At 39.7% G+C, this 19,802-nt stretch overlaps 2 protein-coding genes across 3 annotated transcripts; one reads left to right on the top strand and one right to left on the bottom strand.

Annotated features, from left to right (window-relative positions):
- The first annotated feature begins 900 nt into the window (after positions 1–900).
- irf9 (interferon regulatory factor 9) lies at positions 901–15,218 on the top strand. Its single transcript, XM_038732190.1, has 10 exons — positions 901–1,049; positions 1,432–1,519; positions 3,409–3,531; positions 3,674–3,854; positions 7,499–7,629; positions 9,476–9,560; positions 10,400–10,459; positions 10,711–11,100; positions 11,752–11,867; positions 12,700–15,218. The coding sequence occupies exons 2-10, from the start codon at positions 1,463–1,465 to the stop codon at positions 12,859–12,861; spliced, it is 1,305 nt and encodes a 434-aa protein (XP_038588118.1). The 5' UTR covers positions 901–1,049; positions 1,432–1,462; the 3' UTR covers positions 12,862–15,218.
- emc9 (ER membrane protein complex subunit 9) lies at positions 14,034–19,785 on the bottom strand. Of its 2 annotated transcripts, none has more exons than XM_038732206.1 (6): positions 19,613–19,785; positions 19,137–19,336; positions 16,670–16,746; positions 16,504–16,573; positions 16,208–16,302; positions 14,034–15,499 (listed from the first exon to the last, which is right to left on the bottom strand). In XM_038732206.1, the coding sequence occupies exons 2-6, from the start codon at positions 19,329–19,331 to the stop codon at positions 15,319–15,321; spliced, it is 618 nt and encodes a 205-aa protein (XP_038588134.1). In that variant the 5' UTR covers positions 19,332–19,336; positions 19,613–19,785; the 3' UTR covers positions 14,034–15,318. The 2 variants fall into 2 exon arrangements, with proteins under 2 accessions (XP_038588134.1, XP_038588125.1); XM_038732197.1 differs by having other exon boundaries at positions 19,137–19,339.
- Positions 19,786–19,802: the final 17 nt, after the last annotated feature.

The raw sequence follows: 19,802 nt of genomic DNA on the forward strand, positions 1-19,802 counted from the left end.
TTTCTTATGAATTATATTTTAACCACTGCTGCCTGAACACAACCAACAATTTTGCCTACTAACAAATCCCAACATGACTTAAGGGTGCGTTAACAACGCTGCCCGCAAGTATTTTTCCAGAACATTTTACTTTTTCTCTTATTTTGCATGTGTTTTCCCCATGACTGGAAAATTTGTGAACTGTTTTCCAGGATGCATGGGAACCCTGGTACTTCACTAGTGAGGTATTTGCACTTGAGTATTCTTATTTACTGCTACTTTATACGATACTAATGAGTGAAATGTACTTTGTGGGTGTGGTGGCTACTGCAGAGTAGATTTTACATACAGCTGCACCTTCCTCCCTGAAATACTTCAGCTTTCATGAAAGGCTACTCGGGAAATAAATTGTAATTTTATCTAACCAAGCCAACGTTTTTTTTTTTTCAAGACTGTCCAGGCTGGAACACACAGCAGCGGCGTTAACAAGGTGTTGCAGACCAGCTTTAAAAATTAACACACATGATCAGATTTCACCAGCATTCATCAGCTGTTTAATTTCCTGGAAATCCCTTGGTGCAAAGCCTTTACCGGAATATTAGAGGGATCCTGGCTGATGCTGTTTAAGCAGAAAAAAGTATTTGAGGATGTTTAATGATCAAAATGATCAAAAACAGGACACTAAATGTAATAGTTCTGATATATATGTGAGTTTGGAGGAATAAATCTCTTTAAAAAACTTATTTACTCAGAAAACGCCTCATTAAGATTAAAAATCCTTTTTTTAAGCAATGTCAACTGGGCACCAGGATTTAACATTATAAACTTGTAAAATAATGAGTTGATACTAAACTACGACACTGTTAAATCGTAAATAATAGTGTGTTTTAGCTCTGCAGCTGTAACTTGTGTGTGTCCGCTGTCGCCCCCTGGCCGCCGCCACGCACAGTTTCCCGCAAGTCATGTGACTTCTGAGAAAAGGAGCGTCTGCAGTTCAGACCGAGTCCCGGACCGCAGAGCCGGAGCACAGTCTGTCAGTGCACAGGCATCGCGGAGGAAACGCAACAGAGGTAAACGAAACTTACATCTACTTCCTTAATTTAACACCTTACTGTCTATATTTGATTATATCTCTATAAATATGACAGACAGGTGAGCGCGGATTTGTGTTCCAGCACCAGACTGCATTCATAAAAGTGTTGATTTAAGATGTGGAATAATTTTGTGTGTGTGCGCGCTCCGTTTACTGTCTCGAGGCTTCAGCTAAAACTGCACGAGTCTTGAACTGGTTTTTGCATTAAAAGAAATGGAAGTATGACACGTAGTTTTATACAATTATTGTTGGTTTTTCCAAAATACTTATTGTAAAGGAAGTGTTTATTAAAAGTGTCGGGGGGAGGGGCATGTTGTGACTTGAGTCTGATGCTGGTTGTTTGTTTGTTTGTTTGTCAGTCTGTTGTGGTTTTTAGTTGTTCAAAGGGTCATGGCAGCAGGGAGAATGCGCTCCACACGCAAACTGCGCTCCTGGATCGTCGAGCAGGTGTGTGTGTTTTCATTCTGTGTGTGTGTGTGTGTGTGTGTGTGTGTGTGTGTGGGTGGGTGAGAGACAGAAAGGGAGGGGGAGAAAGGAAAGGGAAAGAGGGAGAGAAAGCACCCCAGGGACATTAAAACAAACAAATTCCTGTGCAAGACTCTGACAGGGGAAGTATTCAGATCCTTTACTTAAGTAAAAGTACTAATACACCTACATTGAAAATGTAACTTAAATAAAAGTATGTACTCAGGAAAATGTATGTTTTTGGGACAATAAGAAAACATGCAATGCAATGTAAATATAAAAAAAAAAAAACAGATCTGCATTGTCCCCAAAAAAATTTTTTTTTACTGATTATGAAGTTATATTCAGTTATAATTTTATATTCTGAATTGTCACACGCCACCTGAATTGTGTGTTTCCCTTTATATAAATAAAGACATTTCCACCATAAATTGGTGCAGAGAAATGTCACCAGAATGCATGAAATTAAGTGTTTAATGCTCAAAATCTTCTAGTCTTGTTCTTGTGACCCCAATACTCTAAATTGTCACGTCTTGTATGCTAAGTGTTTTGTCATAACTCTAATCTGAGTCCTGTCTCTGTCCCCTCCACTTTTCAACACACCTTGACGTTCAGTTATTAATAGACTAATTTCTCCAGTAATTGATTTGATTCATTCTGAAAATAGTGACAAATACTGTGACAGTAACCCAGAGCCCAAAGTGACATGTTCACCATGCTTGTTGTGTCCAACCAACAGTCCAAACCTCAACATTATTAACAAAAAGTACATTAAATAAAAGGAAAAGAAGAAAATCCTCCCAGTTGCCAACTAATTATCTGTCAACGGATTAAATCAACTGATGCTTTTAGCTTTACTTGTACATTTTCATATGTTTTGTGTAGGGCTGGACGATATGGGCAAAAATGTTTTCACAATAAAAAGTTCCATATCTTTCGATATCGATTATTATCACAATATTTTATATATATATCGTTATTTCTTTCAAGTTTAAAGGCTGATTTTTTTCCCCGAGTGAAATTGAAGAAACCTGATGGTTAATTGTGTTTTAAACTCTTCTTTATGGTCAACACTTATGGATGAGTAAAAATTAAGTAAAAGCTCTTTTCAGTCCTTTTTTCTCAACAAAATAAACATCTTAATATAACTTAGACTTAATATAAGTCCTAAGTCACGTATGATTCAAATGAATAAAATCAAACATCTATTGAAAATTTATTGAACATTTCTTATATATATAATCGTGATAATTATTGTTTTATTGTCCAGCCCTAGTTTTGTGTGTAAAAATCTAAACTTGTATAAAACTGTTAAAAAATAAGTAAAGCAAAAAGTACAATATTTCCCTCTGAGATGTAGCGGAGAAGCAGAAGAAGAAAATACTCTAGTCAAGTACAAGAACCTCAAATTTATACTTCAAAGGCTGTAAAACAGCGGGCCAGGAAATACTATGGGAGAACTTTGAAAACAAGATGCTACGTCTCATTTATTGCTGTTACTAACTGATTGTAATCATGTTGCATTATTTTATGTTATTAATAAGAGAGCCTCTAGGGCTACAACTAACGATTCATTATCAGTTAATCTGATGATTACTTTCTGGATTAAACTTTAAACTTGAACAATTATTTTTATTAATTGATTTTAAAATCGCATCAGAGACCTGATACTTGTTGATAATGTTGTATTTGCATCTTTACCACCTTCTCTTTAACTAAAGTGTTAATGTAGCCGTACACATTATCAAAGTGTTTTTCCCCCCTGAATTGTGTCTGCAGGTGTTCCTCTCCGGACAGTCAGAGGAACACTGGTCAGAGAAGCTTCAGTGAGTAAATTAAACTGTGTTGTTGTGTGTTTTTGGCTGTTGCAGGTCAGCAGTGGGAAATACCCGGGGCTGGTGTGGGACGACGATGCCAAAACCATGTTCCGCATCCCGTGGAAACACGCGGGGAAACAGGACTTCCGCAAAGACGAGGACGCCGCCATCTTCAAGGTCAAGATGCGTTTCTTGGCTCTAAACTAGCTCACCTGATTCCCAAAACATCAAATTGCAAAAAACCTTTGAAATGACAAAAACACTGGAAAAAAAACAAACAAACAAACAAAAAAAAAAACAAGTTGTCTGTCATCCGCAGGCGTGGGCGGAGTTCAAAGGGAAGCTGACGGATGGGAGTCAAGACAACCCGGCCTCCTGGAAGACCCGTCTGCGCTGCGCACTTAACAAGAGCTCAGAGTTCACGGAGGTGATGGAGCGAGCCCAGCTGGACATCTCTGAGCCCTACAAGGTCTACCGCCTCGTCCCCATCAGCGAGCAGGGTGAGACTCACATCTACCCCACACATGCTGGTTAGATTTAACCATGTTTGACTCTCTGCCACGTGGCGATTAAAAAAAAAAAAAGCTTTCCCAAATTAGTCAATAGTCAGTTAATAGGCCCTGCCCTATTTGGCATGTGTTGAATTAAGATTAATATTAAATCCATGTAAATCCAAGTGCTTGTACTCTCTTCCAGCTGGTTGGCCTGTTCCAAACAGACTCGCTGCTGTTGCCTAAAACAAGAGGTCACATCTTGTTGGCTCACTATTAATAATAAAGTTACAACATTACCACTTAGAAAATGCGCAACTGCTTTGAAAACACTGAACCCTGAAGCAGTGGACGTAAGGCCAAGTTTAAGAGCCAAGATAGAGATCCGACATCTGGGATTTCCAAACTCTGAAACAGCGTTGTGCAACCCCGCAAATATTAGAGGTTGACGTGGGCGTGAGACTCAGCTTGCATCTGCATATTGGCACGAATTGTACTTGAGCCCACTTTCTGTTATGTTTGGGTGTCTCACAAATTTGAAGTACACTGTATGGACAAAAGTACCGGGACACCCCTGTCCTGTTTTTTCATGGTGTGGTCTTTCTTAAGGGAAATCTTGATGCTACAGCATATAATTTTAGACAACAGTTCTTCTAACAGTTTGGTCCTTTCCTCTTTTTTATTATGATACATCAAGAAATGCTTTTCCTTGTTTGGTGTGGAAGAACTTGACTGTCCCTCTCAGAGCCCTGACCGCCACCCTATCCAACCCCTTAGGGATAAACTACAATGGAGATTGCGAGCCAGGCCCGCATCAGTGTCTGACCTCTCAAATGCTCTTCTGGAAGCAAAAATCCCACAGACAAACTCTAAAATCTTGTAGAAAGCCGTCTAGAAGAGTGGAAGCTGGTATAGCAGAAAAGGGGGGACCGGCTCCATGTTAACGCCTTTGGATTTAGAATGGGATGTGGACGTGTCCCAGTACTTTTGTCCATATAGTGTATCTCCTGTGGGAGAGGTCGTGGCATAGGTAGCGTAAATGCTAAACATCGCCTGGGTCAGCTTCTCAAAGGCTTTGTAAGTTGCAGTTCTGTAGCACGTGACACAGCAGCATCGCATTATAAGACTAACAAACATCTGGCTTACCTTTTAGCTGATATTCTGATATCAACGCCACTTCTTCTCAGCAGCGTCCACACGAACACTGCACGACGACACATGCACACAGGTCATAAAACACAGTCGGTATGTTTGCACCGTGAGGAAAATTTGAATCAATAGGGACTCCCAGAAGCTTGAATGCAAGCCAACTTCACTTGGCATGCAAGTTTTCAGTGCATCAGTCATTTTGGGAGAGGCAATGTTGTGCACACAGCGTTAACCTAGAACCCCCACAGTGCTGCCACTGTAGTTTCATAATGAGTTGTTGTGTTAAACACTTTGGTAGACGTGTGTGGTGAATGTAAGGAGTCGTCAAGCGGTGCCAAAATACGAGTTTTATCCTGCGTTAACTGGTTACAATCAGTACGTCAACATCTCAGTGCTGAAAACAAAAGTTGAGGACCAGTTTTACTTCTGTGATCATCATTTATTTCCTCTGGATGAGCGACGAGAGGCGTCTCTACCTTTTTTAAAACCATTTAATCTGAGAGGGACACGCCACGGCCGGGCTGAAATATTCTGATAAGTTTATCAGCAGCAACAGGGAGGCTTAAAATGTAATATGTACACAGAAAAATGCTGATTGTACAAAGTAGAGATGTCGCTTTTGCATTGCTTCATAAAGTACACAAAGTAGATGCGAAACAAACAGGTTTCTAGCCATGACTAATTTGCATCCCTGTCCCTGGTTACAGAAAAATAAACTGACTTTAAAATATTACAGCCATTAAAATATATACAATAAACACATCCAGTACCTGCAACAAGATACAGGCCGAATAAAAAAATAAACTTTTAACATTATCATGGAATACAAAAACTACCCAGTTTGAAATCAATAGAATATTAATTAGATTTTAATTAGATATGCAAAATAATCAGGTTACGTTTTTCATTAGGTTTTAACTGACAAAGCGCTTCACATAAACAATTGAATGACTCATTTTGTTAGTTTTTAATTACTTAGCTTGCTTGGATTCATTATTTTGAACATAGAAATGTATTAAAATGTCTCCTCAAACATGTAAAAGAAGACAATCTTTCTTATTTTCTCATTAACCTTGCAGAGAGTATTTGTTTAAACAAGATCGGAGCTGAATTAATCATTAAGAACATATGATAGTAAACTGGAGGCTCGTTTGTGGGACAAAACAAACTGCGACGTTGTGATGTTTTCTGTATCAGATTTACAATCATTCAGAGTTGGTTTATAGTAAATGAGAGAATAGATGAGTCGCTCCGGCTACACGGCAGGTTAAACGGCTTACAGCAGCGTTTTGGTCACATGACACTTTTAGATTTTAGTTGGGTTTTTTTGTCCGGCGAGTACCAATCTGGGCAGTCATGACTGGAACTTGCAGGCAGCGGTTCTGCTTCCTATTTCACCCGCAGTATGAGGTGGAAAACATCAGTACAAAACACTGATTACAATATATATTACACAATGAGACTTTGGAAACTGTTCCTCCTCCTCCTCCTGCTGCTGCTGCTGTACGAGTTCCTCCTTGTAACTCCTCGTCTATTATTACATTTCAAAAGACCCCGTGACCTTTTCCACGCTGTGTCACATCCCCGCCCCGATCTGATCTTGTGCTCTGCCTTCTGTGTTTTTCCCGCACGTCTCTATGCTATAATTAGTTTCACAAACAAAACCAGGGTTACTCTTGACCTCTTCACCCGGTGGTTTCTAGAGATTTACGTGCTTAGATTCAGCTTTTAAATCATCAGAAACAACAACTAAATGCCTAAAATGTCAAACACCTGCTCACCTTTAAACCACCTGACTGATATCAGCTGATATGCATTTACAAGCGTCGCTGTTTGCTCTATTTACTTTGCTCCTTCCTGGATACGTGTGAATCAGCGCGATTATTATATATTAATGACATGACCTTTAACTCGTCTCTGTTGTGTTTTTAAAGGGTGTTTTAATGCATGTCCAGAACTTACATAAGACACTGCCTTTGTGTTTACAGCTGCTATACAAATAACCGCGCCTTACAATATGACCCAGTAAGAAAAGGCCAAAGTACAAGTCTCCCTGATTCCCCTAATTTGCTGAATGATCCTTCTTTTGATTATTCTGGCATTGAATCTTTCAAACAAGTTTAAAAAAAAAAAAAAAAAAAGCTTTTCTGCTCAACACAACTTTTTTGTTTGTTTTCTGAAACATACCTTCACATGGAAACGAGTTACACCCGACAAGAGGCAATAACATATCAAGTAGCTGAGTCAGCAAGGCAGTGAGCCGATACTGGGGCTAAAAACTCCAGGCAGCGTCAACACCAGTAACTGGGACAAGTTTATTGGGTTTACTGGGGAGAAATGAGTGATGAAAGCAGATCTGTAGCTCTGCTTTTCTTTGACAGCTTAACATGAACAGAGACTACTTTCTTTGTTCATTCTTAATAATCTATAACTCACAGGCTTTGGTTGTTTAAGGTTTGACGACTGAAAGTGTTTAGGAACTTAAAGGAGCTGTGTCTGTGTAGGTGTGGTGGTTCCTGAAAAGAAATGCAAAGTAAAAGCCACCAGGAAGCCGAAAAGGAGGCGAAGTGAATCGGAGAGCGACGATGCCAGTCCGGTCAAGATGATAAAGGCAGAAGAGGTCACCTCACAGCTGGTGAGTGGCGTCACAGGATGATAGTGGGGGGGATTCAAAATAATATAACTGGACTGCTTCTTATTTTGAAAGCATTAAGCCTAAACAGGGAAATCGGAGTCTGACACACTGAGCCTCATTTGGCTTGAAATGGCAACTGTACATGGGGGTTGACAGCAACGTGGCCTCTCCTCTGGTGCCACCTTCAGGTCAAGCTTTACACTTTTTGCCCCCCCTAGGGGTAACGATACTTAGCTGACTCCCTCATCCATACAAATTTCTAATTCAAATCAGCTTTATTGGCATGAATGTAAACGGACAATATTGCCAAAGCTACAAATAAATCACATAAGATCAATTAATTTTATACATTTTACACATTAAATAAGCAAATAAAACAGTAAAAGTTGTGTTTGTGTGTGTTAATAAAAATAAAATAATAACAAAATATATAAAATAAAAATAAATATTAAATAACTATACTATATACTAATTCTGTACAGTACACACTCTACATACTAATCACTGTAATATACAGTTTTCTTTACCACTTTATGCCAAGAGGAAAGGATCTCTAAATGCCAACGCAACGTTCACACTGGTAACATTAACTTTACTTCAGGCATTCACAAGTATGCAGACTCAGAGCTGGTAATGGTGATCATGGCGTGTACATGTGCGTGAATTATTTCTATAAATAGAGTGCACTGAGTCATAAAGCTGTTTAATAAGTGATATCTAGTTGCAAATGTGAAGATAATGATCAAAACAATCACATAAAAACCATGTAAAAGCTTTAATAACAATGACATTGATCTACTTATTTACAGTAATCAAATTATTGTCAAACACACACCTCATGTATGAAAAAACAAACGATAAAACACGTCATCAGAAGTACAACTTTATTTAGCATGAAAATTATAAGCATAAATGACATTAACTTTGAATCTAGCATTTGGTTTGAGTTTCATCACCTAGTTATTTATATGCCTGCTCACTACAGTAGTGCACTGAAGTAGACTGACTACACGTCTGTGCTCTACTAAGTGCGTCTTCTACTTTTCTATTTAGTCAGGTTAGATTTGAAAAGGACAATTAATGAGAATTTTAAGTACCGTGTTCTGTCATTTTGCCGCGGTATCGTTTTAGTATCGGCATCGAGATATTTAGGCAGGTATCGTATCGAAGTCAGAATTTTGGTATCGTGACAACACTAAACTCAATACGTGTAACGTCAATCAAACTGCAGCTTTGGAAAATTACTGCTAATTAAACTTTACAAAGAGACATCTACATTTTTTTGTTTAAAATGTTCCAGTTCCTGTGTGCGTTGCATTGTGGGAGAATAGTGTCCAGCACACACTACATTCTCAAAACCTGCTTGGAAATCAGTGTGTCGTATGGATTTGGGACATTTTTAGCATGTTAGCGTTAATCTCAAGAAAAGGAGACGAGGCTGACTAAACTTGGGCTATTTGTCCCTGAGCGATAAAACAACAACAATAATTACTGCGATATGATTAAAAAATATATAATATGACAAATGTTCAATATAATTCAGCAATCAAATAATGATTTGACATTTATCCTGATAATTATTTATATCTACTGATATGAAAAGTATAACTTGACGGGGTCGCTAGATGAAAAGTCAGATGATCATCTAAGTCACTGGGAGTCATCCTGTAAGGAACATGGTGGCGACACAATACATACGTGCTGTAAAACTACCTGACTTGTCTCAGCCACAAAGCCCACGCTGCTATCGAGGCTAAAACACCTTTGTTTCTTTACTTTAAAAACATTTTTAAGTCAGATATCTATCCATCTCAGTCTCTTCAGCTGCAAACTTTCTGTTTCTCAGTGTGTTGGCGAGACTCAGCTGCTGAGTGACATCTCCTTCCAGATGGAAGAGCCCGCTCAGTTCACCACCACCCTGCAGGCAGACGGTGAGTGGAACTGCATTTACCTTGAGTACCTGACTGCTCTCTGAGATGTTAATCTAAATATGAACTTCCTGACTTAAAGAGATTTCTGTACGGGATAAATTACTGGATTTTTGCTTAAGATTTTGTAATCCAGAGATTAAAAGTTGGAGGGAATTTTTCTTTCAGTTTAAAAGGTGCAATAAGTGATTCTGCAGAAATCAAAGAACAGGACAAATACCACGATACAGAGCAAACGACACAGCAAGTAATGTAACTAAAGTTAGCTAAGTTGTGGGTTAGCAGACTGTCAGTGCTACAGTTCCTGCTGCGAAGCTAACATGCAGAGATTGTCAAACTTTCCTTCTTACAAAGGGGGAGCTGTTTGGTTCTACACATGTTGATTTCAGATGTGTTTACAGAGACCTGATTTCTCCTGGAGAGACCGCCAGAATACAGGCCATCTGGTTTCTAGTCAGCTTTTTACATGTGAGCAGACAAGACAGCAGCAGAGATCATGATATGAAACAGTGCTTCCTCTTGTTCAAAGTAATTTCATCCGAAGTCTGAAGCGCCATCAGCCCTTCGACAAATTAGGAATGCTTATTGCGTCACCACGACAGTTAAAATAAGTTTTGCTTCCAAAATAAAGTGATAAATCTAATCACTGAGCTGCTGCATGCGAGCCAGGCTTTGCACTAACAAGGTTACGACAGTGCGGGCAAACATGACATAATATCATGTCAGTGATTACGTCCAGTCTCTGCCAACAAAACAAACTTTGGGTTTGAGGTTACTGACTGTATTTCAAAACAACCAGCTGATCTATCGCTTTTTATTCTCCCCTCTCTCTCTCTCTGCAGTGGTCGATGAGATCCAGTTGGACGTTCGGATCGAGGAGAGCGTCTCTGCTCCGGCAGAAGGTAATAAAGTGACCTCAGTGAACACATGTACAGCTGAGCAGGTTGTTTACGTGCAACTATACTAGAGAGCAGTGCCTCAGAAATGCTAAACACTTTCCCCACTTGCTCTTACAACAATTAGTCCGTTTAGTTTTAGTTAACTACTATAGTTTAACAGTTAATTACATTTTGATCTGTAAGTTATTTTAAATGTTTTAAAGGTTTTAAGTTGATGCTTTAATCCTCCCTCCTCTCTGTTTCTGTCCCTCCAGTCCAGGATTCTTTCAGCGTGGCGGTTCATTATTTAGGACAGGAGGTCCACAAACGTCACATCCAGGGCACTGATGTCAGGATAACGTACCAGCCTTCCTCTCTCACTCCGCCGACGTCGGCCGACCTGAAAGGCAGGTTCCCGCGCATCCCGTTGCCGCAGCCACCCTCCACGCTGCCGGCCGGCCCAGAGCTGCAGGCCCTGTTCACCCTGCTGCCCTTCATGGAGAAAGGGGTGGTGCTGACCTCCACGCCGCAAGGAGTTTACGGCAAACGGTTCTGCCAGGGGCGGGTCTTCTGGACGGGGCCGCACACGACCACGCCGGAGCTGCACAAGATGGAGAGAAACACGGAGCCGGTGATGCTCTTCAGTAAAGACACTTTCAAGCAACGTGAGTCGCACGAACACGGCCGATCTCCACATCCAACTGAGACGCTGAGCCTCAACACGCATAATCCATGTGACTAGCTGAGTGAGATTTAGTCTTAACGTGGTTCGATTAGTTTAATGATCTGAATGATCCTTCAGTGATTATGTATCTGCTGCTACCTGCACACTTTGAACAGTCAAGGTTTTTGTGTAAGATGCACATCAGGCTCTGTTGTTACTGCAACCCAAAACCAGGTTGTTTGATTAATTTAATTTGGTTGCGTGTTTAGAAACGCACCTTATTCTTTCATAAATTTGCGATAAAGAGGCAGTTTGAATTAAATTATAAACTGAAACGATTTGTTGGCAATGATTTTGGTAAGTGATTCATCATCGCAGTAATTCTTCAAGCAAACAAAGTCCAACGTCCTGTGTTTCCAGCTGCAGTTGTGTTTTTGTTGTTATCATCACAAACTGAATATATTTTGGGTTTTGGACTGTTGGATTCTGGGCAATAACTTTTTCACTGTTTTCTGAGTCCAACCTCAAAACAGTGAATCTGTTTCAGTTTTGTTGTGGCCTTGAGCCAAAAACTACATCCGATCTAATCTCAGTAGAGTCAAATTAAAGTACAGTTTATTATGTGACTCACTCTTCTTTCCCTCATCATCAGAACTGGAAGACTTCCGTTCAAACGGCGGCGTGCCGCCTCCGTGCGGCTTCACTCTCTGTTTCGGAGAAGAGCTGAGCGACACTGAAGACCCGTCCACAAAACTCATTATTGTTCAGGTGAATATGCTGCCACCTGCATGACCTCATTTTAGGTTGGTTGCCAGTTTACTGACAAATATTTAACCATTACCTCATGTACTCATAACTGATATGAACACTAGAATAAAGCTCCTTTTAAAATCCCTGATTGGGAACTGTTAAACACAATGTTTGGATAATTTTACTTTTTCTATTATCTCAGAATAACTAAGAAGATAATATAATTTCATTGCAGTGGAAAATTTACAAGTACTGTATTTACTACTGTAAAATGTAACATACACATTAATGCAGCCGTAATAATCCAGAAACTTCAGATATAATACTGAAACACTGACAGGGAACATTTTATTGCACCAGAATGTAACTTTTGATATTTTAATTGAATTTGCCTGATAATACTTCTACTTAAGTAAGCTTTTAAATGCAGGACGTGTACTTGTAGTGGTATCAGTGTAGTGTATTTTCACAGTGTGGTATTAGTACTTCTATTTACGTAAAGGATCTGAATACTTCTTCCACCGCTGTGTTAAAAAAAAATAATAGGCCTTTTGCCCTGCAGTGACTTTTCTCTTTGTTTTAACAGAAAATTGATCGCAATACTTTATTTTCTCAAAACCTTTTGCATGGCAAGCAAAACAATTGTATCTCAAACCTCAGTTGGAAGAAGAACTAATGTGTGTGCATTACAAACTGAATACAAAATATTTTGTTATGTGTTGCTCTCAGTTAATAAGTGATGATTTGGGATTAAAGAAACAGAAAATAAACTTTTATGCAAAACTTGTGAGAAGGTAAGAATGTTTTCACATAAAAAAACCCCCCCACAACATTACTCTTCTCTCTGCAGATCACTTTACCGTGGGCAGAGCAGCAGGTCCACAACACTCAGTCCATCTTCGAGTCCATCACCATCCTCCAGTCTCTGGCTAGTCAGTCTCCACTGGGAGAAATAACTCTAAACCTGGTCACCGTGCCCTCGTCCGAGACCATCCTCTGTGGGTCCGCCTGAGCACTTCTAAAATAAGACACATCCCCACTTACAAAATAAGAGTACAAAGGGCTGAGCGGTGTGTTTATCTCTCATCTGTAAATGCATCCATGCAAAGAGAGTTTAATTAATTCATTGTCGATAATCAAGAGCCTCTTAGTCTAGTTTCTCACATCGCTCAGCCCTCAACAGGTAGCCCAAGTCACAAAGAACCTACTTCTTGGATGTGACTTCTATGACTAGAGATTAAACTTAAGTAAGGGATTTTATCTTTGCCCTTTCTGGGATGGACTTTGGCCCCTCGTGTCCTCCTAGAGGTTAGCTGGTGTACTGGAAGCACTACATGTAAACCAACACTGAGAAGACGTCGGAGCTGCAGCGCTTCAGTCGATCGGCAGGATTAATCAAACGTTCGTTCTCTGCTCTGCAAGTGCGATGATTTTTCTTTGTAATACATGACAGTTCATATCTTAAGGGGTTTCTGAAGGTTAATCAGGAAAAGAAATTTAAGAAATAACATCTGTTTTTCACCATTTAAAACATTTCATAGATTCAACTATTAACTGATTCTGAAAGTAATCGTTGGTTGCGGCTCTTGACGTCTTTCTTTCTCGGGGGATCTGGAAATGTGAGCGTTTTTTCTTCTAAGCCAGTGGTTCCCAACATGTGGGTTGAGCCCCCACAAAGGGTCACAGGTTTTTTTGGGGGGGGGGGGGGGGTTGTGAATTATTGGATCATTTCAAGTATTCAAATGAAGGAAAATCCCCTTTTGGTTGATCTGGTCACAGTTTCTACACATGCAGCCAAAAAACGGGCCACAAATACTGACTTTGTTTTGCGGGGTCGTAAGTTAAAATGGTTGGGAACCACTGCTCTTAGCATCTGATGACCATTATGTTTGTACTACAGCGCTATATAAACCTTGTCCTTGAAGCTGCCCCCCAAATAGTTCAGTAGAGTAGCCGTAGTGCGCAAAGATGTACGTAACTTTTGTTTTTTAATGCCTGCTAGGTAGTCGCGTTAGAACACAGATACATTTACAAATGTGCAGTGATCGTCTTTTCATAGATAAAAAGTCTCAGTCTTGTAGCAGTGCACTGTTAAAGTCAAATTAACCTTCTATACTCCTCCACTGTTACAAATCCTCCATCTTAAGTACATCATGTTAGAAACTGATCTCATTTACAAGAGAATCCTGTTTATATTGATACTTTAATAAGGTGTAGACTTGGGATTAGTGTTTCAAGAGTTACATCAAATTCCGACATTTTTAAAATTGTTTTGGGTGTGTTAGGGGCAAACAAAGTACAAAACATCTTTTGTTTCAGTACAAAAGTGTTGCAGTAGAGTCTGCTGAAGCTCAGAGTATTTGTTTTTTATTGAGGCTGTTTGGTGTTTATACAACTTGATGGTCATTATTAAAAGGGGTAGTTTGGCAAATATCCCTCTAGGTGCTTGTATGTGCAACACTGTTCCTCTTTCTCAAAGTGGTTAAATGTTTTTACCAAAGGTTGACAAGGAAGTTCCTCTTGTTGAGGAAGAGGCTGCCAGACAGATGCACCTGCAATTCATGCAGGAACCGCAGTACTGTAAATTACAAAAAGCAGCTACAAGCATTTCATGCTAGTACGAAGAAGCAGTATGTGTTTCAGCTTTAAACTGAGGCACAACACAGAGATACAAAGTGGCTGCCTGAATATTTATCATCTATATGCTGTCAAACTATTTAGCATTAATAAACACTATATACACTTAATAAATGGTTTATAACTATAATGTAGTTCTAAGCAGATTTAAGGACATTGTACAGTAATTGTTAGAAAGTAGAACTCTTAAGACATAACTTACATTATTACAACTGTATTTTACTATATTTTAGTATATCTCCTCCAGACAGGAGGAGTTAGTTGTTGACAGATAGATACACTAATAAACACTTATAACTTCATTATAGTGTGCTATAAACCATTTAATAAATGTTTAAATGCTGCTTATAAATGCTAAATTATTACGTTTGTTTACTCTTTTCTGGTTTCTAGCATGACACAGACTACAGACCTTTCACTACACCTGACAGTCTGATAAAAAATCGAACTTTGAACTTCAACAAATTAGTATTTACTGCAAGTCTGTGTTGTATGGTGTTTGTTATTTTGTCCACCCTGTGGACCATGTAATGTACATAGGAATAATAATGATACAGCAACAAGTGACAGAAATGGGACCAGAATTATCACAGATGCATAGTAAGTGTTAACTGTGTTTTAAAAGGTGGCATTTGATCTACTAAGCTGTAAATATTGTTATTTATGCATGTTGTGTTGTTAATGTCTGTTCAGTCAAGAAAAAGCATTAAAAATAAACATATTCCTAAACTCCCACGTGGTTGTGTCGGGTTATAAAAGTCACATCTTATGACGTCGGGTGACAACATAAATAAATCTGGGCTCCTGGTACAAACTGACGCCACTTCTCAGCCTACATGCTCCCGTTGGCCGGCGAGGCGAGCTCTGCTATCTTGGTGTTAAGTTTCTGATTGGTCCAGTCCTTTGTGATGTCGTCCAAGTGGCTGTCAAAATCCACCAATAGCGCGTGATCGCCCGACTCCAGCATCTGACTGGCTATCGCCTGAGTCTCCTCCCACTGCCTCAGCATTATCCTGAACAGAGCGGGGAGCGGGGGGCGGGGGGGGGACAACAACAGGTGAGCGTTAACGTCATTTGATTCATTTATTCTGTTATTGGAAAAGACTGCCTGCCACTTTGAACACCTCCAGTTTAAATCAATCTTACCTGTACAAAATTAATAATGTAATGAATTTAAAGATAATGTCTTGGGGATTTTATACTCTTCATCTCCTACTGCTTCATAACCACAATTAATTTATTTTTTAATGAATAAACACACATAAAAACAGAAAACGGGCAGGTGAAGCCTCCCGGGCTTCAAACGCTGCGAGCACAGTGACATCTGGTGGTTAGTAAATCTTACAGCAGCCCGTCGTGACAGCAGACTCAGCACCTCACTCATTTTAATAGATCTGGTCTATGTGTGAGCAAATAAAAGTTATTACATGTAGTAAATGTAGACGATGTTGTGCAGTATATATTACAGTAAAGTTATGCGTTGGCCTGAAGGCTTAGACATATAAGTTACTTCATGGGTGTAGCGCTCTCTGAAGCAACATCATGTGGTATTCTTCATTTGACACAAGCTCCAACACGATGTAATGAAACTGTGATACACAGGAGTGAAACGAGCTTCGCTATCTTCCGCCCAGCTCTATTAATAATGTGCTTTCACCGTAAAAACCATCAGGGCTCCAAAGACAACATGCTATAGACACTGGGAAGAGCCCGTCACTCACGTGTGTTTGTCTTTGAGCATCCATCTTGAATCTTTGCGCTCGTACATCACGATGGGAGGAACCCGAACATCTGGAGACATCTTACTGCCATCAAGCTGTGAAGCAAACCCGAGAAACGCATATTTAATAAACACGCAGCATAAATAATATGGCTTTTTAGGGTTTCTTAAAACAAAACCCAATAAGGTGTTCAGTTTCGAGCGATCTTACAGTTACTAAACTGACTGATCAGCATATTGTTTCACCTCTACGAGTGAGCAGGTATGGGGGGGGGGTGATGCTTTAGTTATCCTTACCATTAATATAACTGCATTATCAAACTGCTCAGCGATCTTATCAGCTATCTTCAGTGCACACGGCGTCGGGCTGTCAAATTCAAAACATGGAAACAGATTCAATGTTAGAAACATTTTGTCAACCGGACTGTAACATTTTAGAAAATATCTTAACCAGGAAACTCACCTGCTATCTGATACGCAGGCGTTGGCTTGATAATATCCTACTATCCTCTGCTGAGTCTGTGAACACCACACATCCACCTGAAACAAGAGAACGGACAAATTTTCTCAAATGCAAAACTGGAAAGAGCTTCTTCTGATAACCGGAGACAAATCATCCCATAGAAAGCTTCCTCTGCAGCTGGCACAAAGCTCGTGTCATTTTTTTCTTGTTTGCAAGCCATCTAAAATATTAGCAAACTACTGTCTCAGTTTAGGATGATATTTGTCAGCTTCCTGAGCTTTTTGTTATTTTTTTTTAAGGAGTATTTCCTTCATTGAGTGAAGTCACTATTTCCATCTTTATAGCCACCCTCTTGTGTTTCTTTCTCATGTCTGTACTGGTAGCTCCTGATGTTCATACGGTTTACAGTACATTCAGCTGTAAACTGCTCTACTGTCTGAAGAACATGAACCTGTCGCAAAACGTTGTTTATATGATGCTTATAACTGTACCGTGTTTTGGGAAATGTTTAATATTAGAGGTTGATTTCCAATATCAAAAAAGGATGAGAAAAAAAATAATAATAAAAAAAGACTCCTTGTTGGGACTAAATCTTTCTCCCAAATTCCTTTATCACTGATTTTTCCCCCATTGTTCAAATGTTGTCTAAACTACAGGACACAAAGTATGTGGACATTACAGCTGCAACGATTCAACCCAACTTTTTTTCCTGGGGAATACCTGGATGGGAAATAGGAGTCGCAACCTGGGAAAGCAGCTAAAATCTTTATCCAGAGGAGTCTTTATCCAGAGGAGTCTTTATCCAGAGGAGTCTTTCAGGAGTCTGGAGATACCTTCAAAGCAGTTGTACCTCAAAAGGGGTTTTATTTTTTTAGAAAAACAGCTCTGTGACTCAAATTTGATGGAAATACATGAGAGGTACGTGAAAAAAGGTGATGCCTTAATTTGCTCTGATGTTATGGGTCCTCTAGGTTGAGGCTTGGGCATTGTGGGCTGATAAAGTCCTTATATATTATATGAAAGCATCCTAATAAGCTTTGTGAGTGTGGGAACTCTGAAATGTAACAAAGATAATAAAGAAAGGAGCGTTTTATATAAGTGATTAACAGATTCGGGAGTTCAGTTAAATCTATACTGGGTCAAAAGGAGAACCACTAATTGATTCTTAAAGCACCAGTGTGTAATATTTAGGATGATCTATTGACAGAGATGCAATATAATACACATAAATATGTTTTGAGTGGGGGCATAAAGACCTTACATAATGAACAGTCATGTTTTTATTACTTTAGAGTGAGCCATTGCTGCATTCATGTGCTCTTCAGATGATCCCATTTCCCGAGTTGGGAAGTCGTTCTTCCGACTTTGGTGTGTTCATGCGCTTTAAGTCAGAATGTGGAAATAACATAGAGGCTGCTATAAAGATGTGTTGGATTAGCATTATCATCGTCATCCATCTATGCTGAAACAGTTTGAAGCTTTCTATTACAATATTAGAATTTTTTGTCTCAGAGTTGTTACTGAACCAGTACATTACCTGAAACCACTAAAATATTGCTTTTACTGCAAATACTACTAATTAACTTAATTAAAGTAATCTACTTCACTCTACATGGACAGAAACTAACCTATTACCATATTACAAATGACTCCTTAGCAAATATTTATATGCAATATGTGATTTTCCACCATTATTTAAATGTTTCTAACCATCAACCATGTTGTACGCCATGTCTCTACGTGTATGACGTTAAATAATTTGGCAACTCGGGTAGCAAAATTTTCTCCAACTGTACAAGTTGTTGTTCCGACTTCAGAGGTCGGGATATCATTTCTCCAATTATCCCGACACCACATGAATGCACAATCTTTACAATATCTACATAGCGCGGGTCCAATCACATGGACGTCGCCTTGTTGTGCCGCCATGTTTCTACAGTAAAGGAAATAAAGTGTTCATGGGACATCAAGAAGTACACAGAACTTTGATTTGTGCAAAAATCACGTATTGAATATACATATTTTGCAATGCATGTAATTTGCAATAAGGTTATAACGGTTAGTTTGCTGTCCATGTAGAGTGAACTAGATGTCTGCGTGTTGTTTATACGCTCTGATAATGCTAATCCAACACATCTTTGTAGAAGCGTTCGTGTTGATTCCACATTCTGACTTAAGCGCACATGATCACAGACAAAGTCAGAAGAATGACTTCACAACTCGGGAAGCGGGACCATCCGAGGAGCACGTGAATACACCGTGAGTTGCTGGTTGCAGTTCACAATCCTCACCACTAGATGCCACTAAAACTTACACACCGAACCTTTAAAGTAGTATTACAGTTCTTACAGGATACAGGGTTATATATGAGAATTTGAAGGCAATAACAAGATTGTTAAGGGGTTTATTGGGGAGGGCAGTAATACGCCTAGAAGAGTGTGACACCTCTGTCAAGCAGGTGTCCTACCTGTGTGAGGGCCAGCTGGGTGATGGGGGCCAGGGACAGGTGTGAGTGCAGAAGCGGCACACAGTCTGTCACACACACGGGGTCACCTGCAGAAGAGGACGACAACAGCAGCCCGTTGATGCTGCACCGCGGAAACAGGCAGGAGTGCAGGTACATCTTCACATAAGCCCGACAGGACAGCTCCACCTCGCCCATGATGGCTACTGAGAACAGGACACACAAAGCCACTGAAAACTGGTTAAAAGACCCCCCCAGCGGAGGATAACTGTACTTAAACACCTGTGAACGACCACGACGGTGTTCCCGAACATAAGGGCCAGCAGCCACCTCGCTTAGCTGAACATTTTAACAGAGAAATCAGGATTAAATCGTTTACTATTGTTGCTCAACAGCTCAACTGACAAGCTAAACGGCTGCTGCAATGTGAATTAGCATTAGCATACTAGCAAACCAAGCAGAGCTGAATGAAGTCTTACCAGAATATAAAAGTAACTTAAGCGTAGCCTCAACAAACAGATTAACAGCGTATTTTCCGATTTTTAGATATATCGATTCATCTAGGTTTCTGAAAAGGTACAAGAGAGATGCAAGGAGCTAGCCTGACAGCTCACGGTAAGCGTCTGAACGAACGGCTACTTCTGGTCCCGCCCAGAAGAGTTAAATGTA

The sequence above is a fragment of the Micropterus salmoides genome, unplaced genomic scaffold, assembly GCF_014851395.1.
Source record: "Micropterus salmoides isolate LMB-PRFRI ecotype aquatic unplaced genomic scaffold, ASM1485139v1 Ms_hic_scaffold_1, whole genome shotgun sequence".
Taxonomy (NCBI): Eukaryota; Metazoa; Chordata; class Actinopteri; order Centrarchiformes; family Centrarchidae; genus Micropterus; species Micropterus salmoides.

Excerpts from the sequence above, each read along its gene's own strand:
- irf9 (XM_038732190.1), top strand. The coding sequence starts at position 1,463 with ATGGCAGCAGGGAGAATGCGCTCCACACGCAAACTGCGCTCCTGGATC. Across the intron at positions 9,561-10,399 it reads CACCACCCTGCAGGCAGACG|TGGTCGATGAGATCCAGTTG; the intron begins GTGAGTGGAACT and ends CTCTCTCTGCAG. Across the intron at positions 10,460-10,710 it reads CGTCTCTGCTCCGGCAGAAG|TCCAGGATTCTTTCAGCGTG; the intron begins GTAATAAAGTGA and ends CTGTCCCTCCAG.
- emc9 (XM_038732206.1), bottom strand. The coding sequence starts at position 19,331 with ATGGGCGAGGTGGAGCTGTCCTGTCGGGCTTATGTGAAGATGTACCTG. Across the intron at positions 16,574-16,669 it reads GCCTGCGTATCAGATAGCAG|CCCGACGCCGTGTGCACTGA; the intron begins GTGAGTTTCCTG and ends TGAATTTGACAG. Across the intron at positions 16,303-16,503 it reads ATAATGCAGTTATATTAATG|CTTGATGGCAGTAAGATGTC; the intron begins GTAAGGATAACT and ends TTTGCTTCACAG.